Source organism: Peromyscus californicus, unplaced genomic scaffold (assembly GCF_007827085.1).
Source record: "Peromyscus californicus insignis strain IS unplaced genomic scaffold, ASM782708v3 Scaffold_19__1_contigs__length_69161282, whole genome shotgun sequence".
In the NCBI taxonomy this organism is placed as follows: domain Eukaryota; kingdom Metazoa; phylum Chordata; class Mammalia; order Rodentia; family Cricetidae; genus Peromyscus; species Peromyscus californicus.
Window position 1 is genome coordinate 27,239,901 of NW_026294491.1, and position 17,084 is coordinate 27,256,984.

Consider the following 17,084-nt stretch of genomic DNA (forward strand, 5'->3'; position numbering starts at 1 on the left):
CATTATGTGGGTTCTGGGGCTCCAAACTCCAGGTTCGAGCCATCACCCCAGCCCATACTAAGTATACTCTTGTTCTATGCTAAGAGTTGCTGCCAACGCCTTACACTCCAGTTTCCTCTTTTCTAGGTCATGAAGTTCGCTTATATGTCCAGTTTTCATTGTCTAAGATCTGGTAAATTCACAAGTGTATTCATGGTGGCCATTCTGACTGTTCTCAGAGTCATATAGTATGTTTCTAAACCATATGTAGTGTTAAACACTTTTTTAAAGAGTTGTCTTGAATGATTATGTGAAGCAGAGTCTCACTATGTAGACTGGGCTGGCTTCAGAGTCGGGTATCTGTCATGTCTCTGCCTTGAGTGTTGGGACTAAAGGTGTGCAGCAGCATGCCTGCCTGACTTGAATTTTTTTCTTAAAGAGCTGTTCTCATCCCTTAGTCTTGTTTTGGGATTCTGCTAATTCTCAGTGTTTGTCAGCTCTCTGGAGTTCTGACTCCAGATTAATTTTTAAGCCTATCTCGATTTTTCTTTTGCTTATCCCTTCAATTGCAGATACATCCTCAAGGCAGTTGCTTCCACCTTTGGCCAGTATAACTAATGCTGCCATAAATTCAGATGCTCTTGCTTTCAATTTGGGCTTATAAAAAGAATTGGTTGGAATGTAATTGTTTAAATTGTCAATTTTTTTTCTTTTCTTTTTTTTGGGAGAGGACTGAGGATTGAACTGAGGACCTTGGGCACACTCAACTACTGAGCTACATACATCTCTGGCATGTTTATTTTTAAGATTGTATTTAGGGGCTGGAGACATGGCTTGGCTCACAGGTCCCCCCTCTCCCCCCACGGAGCTGAGGACCGAACCCAGGGCCTTGTGCTTGCTAGGCAAGCACTCTACCACTGAGCTAAATCCCCAACCCCGGCTCACAGGTTTAAGAGCACTACTTGCTGCTTTTACAGAGGACCAGAGTTCAATTTCAGCACCTACATGATGGTTACCAACCAACCATAACTGGTTCTAGGGGATCGGATGGCCTCTTCTGATCACCAAGGGCACCAAGCTCACACATGGTGTACATATATTCATGCAGGGAAAACACTCATACGTACAAAATAAGTCTAAAATCAAAGAGTCTATTTAGATCATATTAAGTGCATATTCTTGTGCAACATACCCATTAAGTACTAACTCCCAAGTGTCTTCTCCACCCAGGCAAGCATCTGCTTCCTTTGCATTTGATTACTCGGGGCATCTCATCAAGTGGAGAAGAGCATTTGTGTGACTGACTTCACCAAACTTCATCCATGCTGAGAGCGTGAGTATTTTTCTAACGTATAACCACCTTGTCCCACTCATCTAGTTCTGTACTTAAGTGGCCTCGCTTCATGGTGATTACAAATACTCCTGTTAGGAGCCTGGGTGGAAACACTTCAACTCTCTGTCTTCATTTCATACCCAGAATCAGAATTTCGGGATGCTAACTTCTGATAGGAAATAAAGTTGTGAAGAACTTTTATACAATGGCAGTTTTCACACATCCTAGACAACACACTTTATTTGCCTGAGTTAACATTGCTGACTTCCTTAAAAGATCAGTGAGGTCAAGTGTCTCCTCATGTGTTTACAGGCCATGCCTGGTTTCAACAACTGTCCCCCTTTCCCTCACAAACCCTGTGGCTTTCTGACTGGGGACCAGCCACTGGACAGTTCCCTGAGACTGCAAACTGCACCCATGACAAAGTACCTTTCTCCAACTGCCAGATGTTCAGAACTCAGGAGGCAGAGGCAGGCTGATACATAGATTAAGTTCTTATAGAAGATACATAATCTGCTTTTAAATGTATACATTACCTTCCTAATTTATAATCTAGTTGCTAACACATTGTGACAAAACAAAAATTTTCTGGCCTTGAGACCCCATTTTCCTTGTAGAATTTGTTGCCTCCATGTTAACTGGTGTGGAGTTTTAGCAGTGGAATGGAACCCAGGGCTCACCCATGTTGCTCTATGCCTGAGTTACACCACCAGCCTAAGAGAAGTTGATTTGCTGGTCTGGTTTTGAGACAAGATCTCTCTACGTAGCTCTGGCTGACCTAAAACTTACTGTGTAGACTAGGCTGTCTTTGAACTCAGAGATCCTTCTGCCTCTGCCTCCAAAGTGCTGGGAGTAAAGATGTGGGCCACCATGCCCAAACTGTGTTTTGTTTTTTTGTTTTTTTTGTTTTTTTTTTTTGGCTAAAATCTTTGATTGGAACAGTTCACTTTAATACCTACTTTCCCAGAGAATTAAAAAGAAAGAACCAGAGCCCTGTGTGAATGAAGAATTCCCTCATACATATCAAGACCACACCCAGGCTTTTGAATAAAAGAAAGTGTAAGTTTCGTTATTTTAACAACTTACAATCAAAGCATGACTGTCTCTGAATAAGTACACTTTTTGTTAGTGTTTCACAGAGTCTAGAGGGAGTCAGGCATGCTCTACCCCAAGGAACCATGTTTTGATTGACTAAATGTCTAACCACAAATATTAAACCTAAGCTCTATGTAGTAAAGGAGTAATGTATATTAACCTGTGAGCACTGTTATTTTATACTTGAATTTAAACATGAAAAATACCACACAGAAACATTTTTTTAAAAAAGATTTAAGATCATAAATAGGTCACTGTTATAACACGTTTCAGAATTTAAAAGGAAAACACATTTTGGCTTTTTATAAAACAGATTCTTTTTAAAACTCCACTCCCTCACTCGTCATGACAAGGACCTGTCTATGTTAACCCCCAGTCTTCTAAGGCACAGGACTGAATCAGAGTGCCAACATCACCAGCTGCTGTAGTGGGATACAGGGCAGGGTGTCGGCACATGGAACAGCAAGTCTCTGGACACCGTCAGTCATTGAAGAAAAAGCCCAAGTCTGAGCATTTTAATTGTGAGGCCAGGTCTGCTCTGCAGGACTTTTTCAACAAAGTAATTTTCTCTAACCAGCTGAATTCACCACTGGTGAGGAGGGGGATTTGGTAAAAACTATGGTTTCTTTAAATAGTAAGAAATATGAACGTGGAATAATAGATGGAGGCGAGCCCCTTAGGACCCAGACTAGGCTCCTAGTTGATTACCAGTGCTCAGCAACCCAGCAAAGGAAGAGCGGGGGTGTAAGCATCTGAACCCCATGCACAGCCTCTCTTGGCCCACCATCTACTGAGATGTGGAAAATCTACAATTGGATGGTTTGGTTTTTTGTTGTTGTTGTTTTTTTTTAATCTAACCAAAATGCTCTTAAACAACAATTAGGATTCCTCATTTTAAATGTCCTGTACCCTGTGATAACTGAACTGTAAAATTTTACATAATGTGGTGATTGAGTGTTAATTAAAAAACAAAAACCCCCATAAAATAAGTGATTGTCCACTGACAAAACATGGGATGAAGTTCATGACCGAATGAATCATGGAGTGTTAGTCAGCTGTAAACTTCAGAAAGTTCTAATCAGCAATTGTGCCAGGCATGTTAGAGGACATCAGGAGCGAGGGTAGCCTGTCTGTCATTCCAATTCTGACAGGGTGCACGGCCTTCGAAATTCTTGTCCACGTTCATGCAGCCATTTGTTGGATACTATGAGAAAAAAAAAAAAAAGACTTTTCTTCTCTCCTCTAAAAGCTTGTCAATAACAGTTTCAACATGGATTAAAACCCAGATAAAGGCAGATGCTGCATAAACTTGACAATGTTGGAAACATCAGATTTCATGTATGTGTATCTAATGAGGCCTAAAGTGAGCTACACGTGGAACAGCATGGATGGAACAGAACGCTTTCCCTCTGCCTCCAAGTGCTACCTCCAAATCCAAGGACAGTAAAGCAAACACGATTCTCTGATCAGTCATTGCTATCACATACACAGACAGTTACCTTGGTTCCAAAATGTTTGTTCTTGAGAAGGGTTCTTCTGCATAGCCTTGGCTGTCCTAGAATTCACTCTGTAGACTAGGCTATCCTTAAACTCAAAGATCTGTGCTTGATTCTGCCTCTTGAGTGCTGGGGTTAAAAGCATGTACCACTACATCCATAATATACTCTTTTAAAGGATCCCCTCCCCCAAATTTTCTACCCCATTTTCTGGTATTACAGAATAAGCCAATGTCACTGACTTATACAAAATATCTGAACTAGGTTGCCTACACTCGTTACTGTCACCTCCCTGGTACCCAGTCTTTATTCAACAGTTGGCTCAAAGACATAAGAAAAAAATAGCCAAAACCTTTTGCTGCTGCTTTAGACCACTCACATGATGGAGAAGCTGTTTCTTTGCTTTAGACCACTCACATGATGGAGAAGCTCTTTCTTCCCAATCAGCCTGTCCTCACTGAGGTCCAGCAGTTCACAAGCATCACAATCAGCAAGAGGATTTTATGGTCTTGCTAAACAGGCTTCCTTGCAGTGGTTATATCATAACCACTAGACACATGTAGACTGTGAGCATTTGAAATGTGGCCACTGACATACTGTAACTCACATACTGATTAATATATTATCAAACCCGTTTCTTTTCCTATTGTAGTTGTTAATGGGGCCATCCTATACCTGCAAGGTCTGAGAGGAGGCCTCTTAAACACTACACTAGAACCAAGTGCTGTCCCAGCCTTAGCACAAATCTATTCTGGCACTGAACATGCCTAAAAAGTAACTGCTGTGTGCTGAGGACACAAAGATTAAGCTAAGGCTTAGGAAAGCCCCATTAGCTCAGGGAGAAACACTCTCTCTTCCATCTCAGGCATTAGTCTGCACTGTGCCATATTCTGACTTACCCATCAGTACATGCTCTCAGACTGTGACTTTTCCAAGGGAAAGAAGTCAACTAATCTAACGCTTCTTGGAAAACTCAAGTGAAATGGAATACCTACCCTCAAAAACAATCTCACTAAAATGCTCACCTATGGGATGCAAATTTATATTCAGATCAGGCTTAGCTGAATCCCATACAACATGAAGCCATATGGCAAATCATGGGAGGAGGCATTTTGTTGTAAGGTGCAGGTTATAAATTTAAAAGTGAAATAAAGAACTCATTTTTCAGAGACTACAGGAACTATTTACCCCATTTGTTTCCAACTAGCACAGGACAGGCTGCATGGCGTGTGCTGTAATCTCCTTCTCCACTGGCAAACAGATTATACCAGAAGACAGCGGTGCCCTGTGGAGAACAACGCAAAATTATCACCAGATAAAATGCTAGGTCTTCACTTTTCACAGCACTTATATTTTCCTGTTCCTTCTACAGTAGCGAATAGTGTTCTCTAATTCCGTGAGTCTATCTATCACTTTGAAATGTTTCCTTACTCATATGGAAGTTAACACATGGTTGACAAAAGAGTGTTTTAGCCGGGCATAGTGGCGCACACGCCTTTAATCCCAGCACTTGGGAGGCAGGTGGATCTCTGAGTTCAAGGACAGCCAGGGCTATACAGAGAAACCCTGTCTTGAAAAACCAAAGTGTTTTAAAGAACAGTCCAGCAATATGGAGAGAACTACACAAAAACCAAATCTTGGAAATTAGATCTCAATTATTGTTCCTTGCCCAGCCTTTACTTAGAGATTAATGTAGTCTGAAAATCTAACTTGGGGCTGGAGAGATGAACCCAGAGGACCCAGGTATTCCCAGCACCCACATGGCAGCTCACAATTGTCTGTAACTCCAGGATCTAACACATACATACAGGCAAAAGACCATATAATAAATATAAAAGAAAATGTAATTCATTCCTGGGCCACAATCTGCAGGTGCAGCTCTACTTCAGGAGAAAAAGACCCATAAAGACAAGCCCCACAAACAAAGTGAGCTTACTTTTTTGGGCCAAACACTGGCTCCTACTTCAGGAAAAACAGTAGCTCCTCCAGCAGACACATCACTCATCTACAAGAGAAAAAAAAATTTATCTTTAGATAAAATTTAAATGAAAAAAAACAAAAACAAAAACAGAAGATTAAAGAAATATATATATAGTTATCATAAAGGTAACCTAGAATAAAAATACAAACCTTAATTAACTGAAAAAGCACATGCACCAAGGAAATCCATCATAGTGTGAAGATTTTTAAATACCACCACAAGCAGAAAATACCAAATAAAACTCGACTATGTATTGCATCATAATGTCACCTCTAAAATAAGTGACTAAAAACATTGTGCCACCATGCCCTGCTAAACCACGTATTTTAAAAATAAGGGTTACACCACTAGCCAATTGTATTTCCAAATGTAATAACGTCCTAACTACGTGTTTTTGTTTTCCCAGTGCTCAAGATCCAAGCCAGGATTCTGAGCTACAGCCTCAGTCATTAAGGCTCTTTTGACATGACTTTGGAATCCCTTCAAGTGGTTCGAGCCCATGTTCCCTCACCCCGACGCTGGGTAGAACTGAGGATGTAGTTCAGATGTAAAGTGCTTCCCTAGCAGGTGTGATTTAAAAACAGAGGACAACACTGTATGACTTCTAAAAACAGGCTGTAAAAATGTCATGTTCATGTAAAGTTTTTTGTTTGGGAGGCTGGCTACTCTCCAAGCGTGAAGATGGCCAGGCCACATGGACTGGCTACAATGCTGTGGGTATCTTTCTGTACGCTGTGAATGTATGTTGTTCCCACTGGTTAATAAAAAAGCTGCTTTGGCCTATGGCAAGGCAGCTTAGAGGTAGGCAGGAAATCCAAGGAGAGAGACAGGAAAGAGACAGGTGGGAAGAAGAGATGCCAGCCTGCTGCCCAAGGGGCAACAAGATGCCAGCAAACTGGTAATGCTACGGCCATGTGGCAACATATAGACTAACAGAAATGGGTTAAGATGAAAGAGCTCATTTGCAAGAAGCCTGAGCCATAGGCCATACAATCTGTAATTAATATAAGCCTCTGTTTACTTGGGACCAAGAGGCACTACATTTGGTGTTCAAACATGGGGCAAGAATTTCCACCTAAGACTTGAGAAAGCTTTAAGAAAGAGTTCTAAAACAGAGCCAGAGCAGCTTCCCAGTTTGTGCCTCTCATGTGGCACAGAGACGCTGCGGCATCTGAGCTTGACCTACAGCATGGAGGATTCCCGCCATGGTACACAGAGGCATCTCCAAGTGGATTTAGCTTTTGCTAGCACAGACCAAAAAAAAGGTTTCTGGGCTGCATGCTGCTTGATGGAGGCACAGACCCACTGCTTCCCAGAGTTGGCAGTGAACGTGGCTCCCAGAGCTGGCAGTAAGTGTACCTCTGCCATGTTGGGAAGCTGAATGGGGCAGAATCAACAGCAAAGCTGCTGCACAGCTGGGCAGTTTAAAATCTCTCCTAGCCAGAAAAGGATTATAGATACACAATGAGACAAGATTCAGATGGAATAAACATCTAAACGGTTTGCAATGTGTGTAAAAATGTACGTAGGCCTAGATGGGAGAGGAAAATGAGTATAGGCAGTTATATAAAAAAAATAAGGGCTGGAGAGATGGCTCAGAGGTTAAGAACACTGGATGCTCTTCCAGAGGTCCTGAGTTCAATTCCCAGCAACCACATGGCGGCTCACAACCATCTACAATGAGATCTGATGCCCTCTTCTGGCCTGCAGGCAAAACACTGGATACATAATAAATAAATAAACCTTAAAAAAAATAAATAGTTTAAAAAATAGTCTTTAAAGAGATAATAAAAAATATAAAAGAAATAGCCATGTAAAGATGGAAAATACACAAAGAGTCTGGATTAAGTATATTGTGTTTTCTTTACATTTTTGGACTGTTAAGGAGCTAACAGCAAGAAGACATTTGATTGTAAAGGCTGCTATATGAGAATGAATGAGACCATAGGTTTGACACCCTACCACCTCCACCAAAGGGAAAATCATTTAGGGGTGATTTGTCATATAACAGAAAAGTTTGATGAAATGGAACAAATATTAATTTTGGAGTTGGGCATGTAGCTCAGAGACACAGTGTTTGCTTAGCATATTTTAGGCCCTGAGTTTAATGCCCTCCCCCACACACACACACACACACAATTCTAACAAATGTAATTTTTGCTGTTTTGAAACTTTAACCATGAAAATAGCTACTGTTCTGTGCTATGTTCTAATCTGATTACCAGACATGTTCAGTTTGTGGAAAACTGTAAAGCTACATGTTTATAATGTGTGCATATGTAGATAATGTATATATAAAAACAGTCCAAATTCTAAAATACTCAACATCTCCAAGTACTAGGACTACCAATAATTTTTTTGTTGTTTGGTTTTGTTTTTCAAGACAGTCTTTCACTATGTAGCCCTAGCTGTCCTGGAACTCATTCTGTAGACCAGGCTGGCCTTGAACTCACAGAGATCTGCCTGCTCTGCCTCCTGAGTGCTGGGATTAAAGGCAGGCACCACCATCGCCAGGAATTAATTTTTAAACAACACCCTTCCCCCTCAGAGACAAGGTCTCATAATCAATGCTGGCCTCAAACTCACTATATACCCGAGGATGCCCTTGATCCTTCTGACTTCCAAGTACTGGGACTGCAGGCATGCAGCCCTATGCCTGGCCTATGACATGCTAGAAATCAAGCCCAGGCCTTCCCGCACACTGGACAAATCATGGAGCCTCACCCCCAGGCCTTTTTCTGTCTGAGACCCAGGCTGGCTTTGACATGACTGTGTAGTCAACGGGAGTGACCCCCAAATCAACTTCATGTAACACACCAAAATCAAGGAGTCATGCAATCCAATCTCAATTTAGCTGTAACTTACATAGAACAGCCACGTAGCAATTCTATTTCCTGTCCCAAGCTCTCTGAAAGCATCCGGCTCATCTTTCTGTGGATAAAGCAGTGAACAGAATGGTATACAACTCAGTAATGTGAATACTCAGGGACACAGTAGTAGGAAGTTAAAGAACATACTCCCAACACACCACCAGTGAGCTGTGCCCACACTAGCCTCTCGGTGCTTGCATCAGCCCACACCCTGGATACTTTTGGCAAAATTATCAGAGAAAACAAACTCTAGACCTGTTTTCTGAATGAATCAATAGTGTGTTCTTCTATGTAATGGTGTTAGCAGAAATTAAGGATGGGAGAAGGAAGGGGGTGTGTAGTAACAGAACAGTACTTCAGGGGGACTTGTGACGTATAGTGATGTGCCTCGGACATGACAGGAATTACATAAAGTCACATGTATGAGAGTGCAGAGCCATATGCAAAAATAAGCAGAACTGGTGACATCATAATGAGTGTTGTGAATGCACCAATGGCACGTTCTTGGTTTGCTACTGTGCTACAGTTAAACAAGACCTCAACCTTGGGGGTGGGACACGGAAGTGTCTCATACACTTATTTGCTACTTCCTAGGAATCGACAATTATCTCAAAATAGTGTGTTTTAGTTTTGTGATGTGGGGCTATAACCTGACATCACCAAAACCCCTGACATGTTCCAGTATCGGGAATAAGAGGAAAAGAGACAAAAGTGTGGTTTTTGCAGGATTCCCCAGAAAAGCGCCCAGGGACCTGAGCTAAGTCAGTAAAGAGCTGCTCCAGGCCAGGACTGTTGCCACCCTGAAGAGGCGAGTTTGTGGAATCACACAGCACGGTATCAGAGCGTCAGTGGTTATGTTGAGAGCTGATTAAATGAAGATTTGATAATGGCACTGGAACAGGCTCATGTCCACTCAGCTCCCAGACTCCAGTCTCTCTCACTCTCAAATGCACTCATCTCTCATCTCTCAGCCAGTTCAGTTCTCTCAGCTCTCATCTTTTTACAAGTCAACATTTGTCTATTTAGAACTTCCCTTTGCTTATTTTTCAAATTTCTGCTGCCCCTTATTTATTTTTTAAGGACCACACACGGTACACAGTGACTGAGCGAGCGTCTGCCTGCTGCTTGCTACAGTCTCCAGATGCACCTTATCCACAGATTTTTTTTTTTTTTTAATTTGCTTCTGCCACACTGAAAAACATTACCAAACTAAGCAACTTTAATCCTTCCCATGAGGCCAGGTCTACACTTTCATCAAACTCCTAGGGAACAGCTCCCCTCTGGAAGCAGGTGTTAAGGCGTCTTTTCTTTCCTAACGATGGGATCTGACTGTCTGACTGGAGGTCTATGGGCAAACCTCTCTCAGAGCACCAGGTGCTGACAGGAGTGCTCCTTCACACCTCCTCCCCACTGTCTTTGTTCAGTGTGTCTGTGGGAAATAACCTTTCATTCTTCGAGGCTCACCAATGCACTGAACTAAAGGTCTTCAATGTTTTGGAGTGCTTTTGCTATTGTTTTCTTCGGAGACTTCTCAAGATCTCCTGGCACAACTTTCAAGCAGTCAACGGGTTTTTATATGAAGACAGCATCCACAAAGGCATTCTTCCTGACCACACCTCAGTTCCTCTGCACCCTCTCCTCAGCTAGGCCCCGGATTCGAACCTTTTTATGCTTATCTCTCCACCCTAGTATCTCATCAGGCTCCTGTCCCTGTGCAGCAAGAAAGCCCAATCACTGCTCAGTCATCGGCTCCCTATGCCCCCTGCCCCATAACCTGGAGTTCAGCTTAGTCTCTCACTGAAATCCTCATTACAGCTGCACCATCCCCACACCCCCAATAAAGTCTGCCTGTCTTAAACAAGCACCACGAAGATCTATCTTTAAACATGGAGTACCTAAGTGGATTTAGTTTCACATACCCGTGCAAAGTCAAAATGGGGTTCATACTGTCCTCCAACTCCATAATTTGCTACCTGAAGGAAAGAAAGAAAACATAAATGAGAACTATTACTATTACCATTCAAGGGCACAGAGTTTGCAAAGCAAGACTGAGTTCCTGAGTCCAACCTCTAGTATCAAAAAAGGGGGGGGGGATCAAGATTAATATTCAAAAAATTCTTAAGAGCCCCCATTTTGACCTCTTATATAGCTAGGTAAACTTTAAAAAACTATTGTGTATGTGTGCATGTGTGGGTGTGTGTGCACTTGCGCCCCTTCATGATTATATGTGCATCATATGTGCTGGAACCTGTGGAGGCAGGAAGGGGGCATTGGGTCCTCTGGAAATGGAGTTACAGGAGATTGTGAGCTACCATGTGTGTGCTGGGAACTGAACCCCGATCCTCTGGAAGAGCAACAAGTGTTCTTAATCACTCAGCCATCTCTCTAGCCCAATGCACTTTAACAAAAATAAATTGTCTTTTACATAATTTTCATCATATTAGGTTAAAGGGAAGAAGTCCACACCAATGTAATCATTCCTGCTGTAGGGTCCTAATAATTCAGATGTTCCCCATGATGCCCCAGTAAAGGAGGCATTTGGTCTAAGTCCACATCACAGTTATAACTTAGGACACAATATAAAATGAAAATGATGCTTTCTTTAACCCTATCCTCCATCACAAAATCAAATGCTGACAAATGGACAGTTAAGAGCCACCATGACAGAGAAGACGCCATCTGTAAATTATTACACTGTGTCCTTTACTTGTTATGTTGTGGAAACAACTGTATCCTCTAGGAAGGAGAAATGTATCAATTCTCTAGTAGGGTAAATGACTAGGTAAGAAAAAAACACATCAAGATGGTTTTTAAAAATAATCAGATCAAATACCCAGGAAGATGATCAGAGACTAAATGACAATTTAAGCAACTCTGATCCAGGCTCCCTGCTTTGCAGTGGCCGTCAGCTCAGCTGCTGCGGTATACTGACTGTAAGGGCACGAGGCACAGGAGCTGCTGCTCCAGTTCTTCCTGTAACAACTTACTACATACACATCAGGTCAAGGAGCAAGCACGGCATCCCTCCCAAAGGCTGTCACGACAGCACAGTCGGGACCTGTGTCACCTGCCCACCGCAGTGACAAACCCAGGTGACAGTCGACAGAGACGGCAGTACAGTACAGTACAGCACAGTGGCGAGCATGAAGGTTCGAATGCTAATGAGGGAGATATGTCCACTCTTGTCTGAGAGACTCCAGGCAAGCAGCCTGGGAACTTCCTGACGGCAGGTGAGTGGAGGGAGGAAAATGTCACCTCAGATACTTCCGAGTACTGAGAGCACAAAGGACAAAGCCAACTCCAAAGTACGCCGTGTCACAAAACGGAAGTCCACAATAAAACTGGGACAAGTACCAAACCATTTTTTTTTAACAAAAAGTACAAAACGTTGGTTCTCCATTATTTCTAAATGTTGTAAATTGTCAAGATAATTAAACAGAAAAAAGTCTTTTCAACCAATGGTCCTGGGACAATTGACACCCACTCGGAAGTGATGAAGCTGGAGCCGCCTCACCATACCACATGTGAAACACCATCCAAATGGATGTAAGTGGTAACAGAATTCTTCAGAGCCAGGGGTAGAGTATGTGGTCACATGCTTGAGACCGCAGACTTGGTTCCTAGCCACTGAGGTAGAGAACGGAAGCTCTCACTACAGGAGGAAACTCAAGTGTTGGCTGTGGATCACGTGACACAAGCAGCAGAAAGTGTCAGAAAAACTGCAGCAGTGAGACTCGTGGGTAGAGGGCTCAGGCTTAGGGTAAGAGTGCTTGCTGGCAGGCAGGAGGCCCCGAGGGCAGGGTCCCGGCACCCATGTGTGTAAAAGCAGGGCCCAGCTGTGGCTGTGGAAGCCCAGCCCTGGAAAATGAGGTGAGGGTCTGCAGAGGGACAGGAGGATCACTGGGGCTCCCTGACTAGCCAACCTAACCTAGGCTCCAGCTTCAGTGAGACCCCATCTCAAGGGTCGTCCAACACCTGACTTCCTTGTGGGTGTGCAAATACACAAACCACACATAGATTAAAACTTGTGTTAATGGACACCACCGAGAAAGTGAAGATAGGTCACAGAACAGGATTTCCTATCTACAAGTCAGTTGTCTGATAAGGGACTAGTATCCAGAACATATAAAGAACACAAATCAACAGAACAGGAGAAATGACCGATAAGCCTGTGAACGGTGTTCAGTATCATTACTCATCAGGAACACGCCAGGGAACCCGGAAACAGTTCACACCCACTGTGCATGCTGCACTAACACCGGAAAAGGACAGTGTTAAGGAGGTTCATGTGTTGCTGCCACACCCACTTTGGAAAACAGCTTGAAAGCTCTTCAGATGTTAAGTGCAGGGCTGCCACATGAGTTCACTCTCACATGTACACACTCTCACAAAACACACATGGGAATTTCCCATGTTTGGTCCTACAAAAACTTGCATGCAGAATTAGTCACAGCAGCAAAAAAGCAGAAGTAACCCAGATATCCATCAACTGATGAGCAGAGAGATAAAAGGTAACTCTACGAAAGGAATCATGCTATTAAAAGAATAAAGTAGGAATACAAGCTGCAATGTACATACACCTTAGCAACATAATTTTTAGTGAAAGAAATCTGATATAAAGGTCACATGTTAAGCAATTCCTATACACAAAATATCCAGAATAAGTATATGCATAGAAGCACAAAGTAGCTAGTGGTACCAGGGGCCTGGGAAGGGGAATAGGAAGTTACTGCTCGGGGTATGGACAGTTTCTTGCTAGGGTGATGAAAACATCTGAAATTAAATCATGGTGATGAGATCACAACCAAGTAAATATACCTAAACCAAGGTAAAATGTATGACACCCAATTATACCTCAATTTAAAGAATACCTTTTAAAGAACCAAAGTCACCCCAGCCATTCATAAGAAGGCTGGGTCCAGGAATGAACAAGAAAAATTAGGGACAAGTAGGATGGCTCAGTGGGTAAAGGCCACCAAGCCGGGTAACTTGAGTCCAGTTCTGAGGACCCACAGCATATACATGCATATGTACACACCATGATAAATAATTTGAAAATTTAAAAGTTAAGTGTATGCTTAATATTAAGTTTAGTAATAGGTATCTTTCAAATTTTCAATTTCTGCAGTGGATTAGGTGTTTTGAATGCTGTGGCTTACAGGGTCTCCTGCACAAGTAAAGCACTGTCTGTTCAGTGCAGGAAATCTACAGAAGAGCCTCCTGGAGAAGCAGGAATAACTTCAGATGCTGCGGTTGCTTACCTGCAATTCCTCTGCTGTGGAAACATCTAGTCCTGTGAGATCTTGTATTCTCATGTTAATTCTAGACACCACAGGGTCTTCATAGCCAGCCAGCCAAGCACTAGGACAAGAAAATATCAGTTTTATGGCTACTGTTTCATTAGATAAAAGCCCAACAGCTGCCACTTTCAAAGCAACACAGAGGACATTAAACTTCTTCAACACAGTGTTAGAGATCAAATCCAGCCAGGACACTGAATGCTAAACCAATGTCTACCATGATGCTTCCCTCTCACCCTTAGTTTTCTGAGTTTCACTGTGGAGTTCAGGCTGGCCTTCATCTGCAGCGTCCCTTGATTCAGTCTCCCAAGCACTAGGATAACTGTACACTACCACACTCAGCCGGATAATAAACTTGCAGCTCATCTGCTTCATCTGCTCGTCTGACCGATTTTCACTAATAGTTCTTAATGGTGACACATTCTGCAGTTAGAGGAAATCCCACGTTGCATTTCTATGAAATGCTGCATTAATGGAGGGAAACTATTAATGCTACTTCCTATACTGAGAATCCTCCTTCTGCCCTCTCTCCTTTTCTCTCTTGAGACAAGGCCTCATTTTATTGCCTCATCTCCAACTTCTGGGCTTGAGGAATCTTACCCAGTCTCCTGAACAGCTGGAACTGCAGGGGCACACCACCTATTTACACTGAAAATTTCTGGACATTTCAGAAAAATACATATTAAGCTGGAAACAATTATTTCTTCTACATACAGTATAGAAGCTGACTAGATTAGGTCAAAGGGTTTGGGGGCTGCTCTACAATGATATTTTACTGGGGACAAATTCATGCATTATATGCTTAAATAACTTTTATACATACATTGCTGGCAGGAAAATAAAATGGTGCAGACAATATAGAAAACAGTTTAGCATTTCCTTTAAATGTTAGACATAGTTTACCACCAGCAATTCTACTTCTATTTAGATACTCAAGAAAAACAAAATCATAAAATACAGAAATGTTCATAACAACATTATCAGCCAAAAAGTAACAACCTTATTAATGTTCATCAATTTATGAACAGACTCACTACAAATGTAGTAAATCTAAAAACATGAATTATTGTGCCATTAAAGGAATAAAGCAAGGACGCATGCTCTAACATAAAATCTTAAAAACATGTGAAGTGAAAGAAGCTAGATACAAAGGGCCTCATGCTCTATGACTCCATTTATGTGAAATAGGCAGAACAGGCAAATCAATATGGAAAGCAATTACTGGTTGCCATGGGGGGGTATGGAGTGGGGGTAGGGTGGGTAATGAGTAACTCCATTCATGGATTCATGATTAGGGGTGTGTGTGAAAAATGTTTAAGGAGTCTGGGGAAATGGCTCAGTGGATAAAGTGTCCAGGTCCTTAAGAGACAGAGACTGAATCCTTAGACTAGCCAAACTGGCAGACTCCAAGTTCAGCAAGAGATCTTCAGTTTAAAAAAATATACGGAAAACAAGAAAGACTCCTGACATCAACCTCTGGTCTCCACTTGACGCATGAAAAAAGAAATCTGTGTTTAGTGAATGCTACTATATAAAAGTGCCTGGAATTAAATGATAAGTGTAGCACAACTGAAATACACACTTTCGAAAGGTATATTTGACAGTGGTGGCTGAAGTAGATGCTGCTTTAACCTCAGGATTTGGGAAGTTGAGATAGTACTAAGAGTCTGAAGTCACCCTTAGCTACAGAAGAAAACCCTGCCTGAAAAACAAAACTTAGTAAAAATTTAAAAAGTAAAAACAATGCTGGACAGTGGTGGCACACACCTTTATCCTAGAACTCAGGAGGCAGAGGCAGGTGAATCTCTGAGTTCAAGGCCAGTCTGATCTACAAAGAGATTTCCAGGACAGCCAGGGCTGTTACACAGAGAAACCCTGTCTCCAAAAAAAAGGACTAAATAAATAAATAAAATTTTAAAAAATGTAAAAATAAGGCTGGAGAGATGGCTCATCAGTTAAGAACATTGGCTGCTCCTCCAGAGGACTGGGCTGGGTTCCCGGCAGACATGGTAATTCCAGTTCCAGGGTATCTGATGCCTTCTTCTGGCCTCTGCTGGCACCAGGCATGCCATGCATTTATGCAGACATATTTGCAAAATATCCGTATTCATAAAGTAAAATTAAAATTAAAAAATTTTAAACATAAAAATGAAGTGAATTTTGTGACTTGGAAGCTGTACTGCCAATGTAAGGCCAAGGGTAAACCTCAGATCTCAAACAAGATGGTACCCCAAGTTCCAGTATATCCTTTTGCTGTGGGATGGTCTGTATGTCAAGTGTGTTGCTGATTGGTCAATAAATAAATCACTGATTGGCCAGTGGCCAGGCAGGAAGTATAGGCAGGACAAGGAGGAGAATAAAGCTGGGAAGTGGAAGGCTGAGTCAGAGAGACACTGTCAGCCGCCACGATGACAAACAGCATGTGAAGATGCCGGTAAGCCACGAGCCACGTGGCAAGGTATAGACTTATAGAAATGGATTAATTTAAGCTGTAAGAACAGTTAGCAAGAAGCCTGCCACGGCCATACAGTTTGTAACCAATATAAGTCTCTGTGTTTACTTGGTCGGGTCTGAGCGGCTATGAGACTGGCAGGTGAGAGAGATTTGTCCTGACCGTGGGCCAGGCAGGAAAACTCTAGCTACATCCTTTGTTCTGCTTCTGACCAGTCCATCAACATTTTCTTCCTTCTCATTAAGCTTTGATTCTACAGTCCATTGTTTTAACAGTATTCTTGCTAAAAACCTAACTTAACTGTCCAGTAAAAAGAACAATCCTGTATCACTTTCCTATCTTGTTTATTATATTTCATTTTGTAGTGCTGAGGATGAAACCCAGAACCTTACATATGCTAGGCAAACATTTTAACACTGAGGGGATATACTCAGCCCTAATTTTTTTATTTACATTAATCACAAAATAAGGTTACGGTATGTTCCAGTAAAGTTCCATGAAGCCATCTTTGAATGGTGAGTCTGTGCTTATCACAACATGAAATTTACTACCCAAAGACAGAAACCAACTTCTACTTC

The 17,084-nt window shown here is 42.1% G+C and overlaps 1 protein-coding gene across 3 annotated transcripts in view; it reads right to left on the reverse strand.

The window, feature by feature from the left end:
- Positions 1 to 1,534: 1,534 nt before the first annotated feature.
- The window catches only part of P4ha1 (prolyl 4-hydroxylase subunit alpha 1), a 59,643-nt gene continuing 44,093 nt past the window's right edge, over positions 1,535 to 17,084 (reverse strand). For all 3 annotated transcript variants that reach the window (XM_052744936.1, XM_052744935.1, XM_052744937.1), the window contains 6 exons: positions 14,016 to 14,115; positions 10,674 to 10,727; positions 8,750 to 8,815; positions 5,840 to 5,908; positions 5,092 to 5,188; positions 1,535 to 3,611 (listed from right to left, as the gene is read on the reverse strand). In XM_052744936.1, coding sequence (XP_052600896.1) covers positions 3,541 to 3,611; positions 5,092 to 5,188; positions 5,840 to 5,908; positions 8,750 to 8,815; positions 10,674 to 10,727; positions 14,016 to 14,115 — 457 coding nt within the window. In that variant the 3' untranslated portion in view covers positions 1,535 to 3,540. The remainder of the gene's footprint in view (positions 3,612 to 5,091; positions 5,189 to 5,839; positions 5,909 to 8,749; positions 8,816 to 10,673; positions 10,728 to 14,015; positions 14,116 to 17,084) is intronic.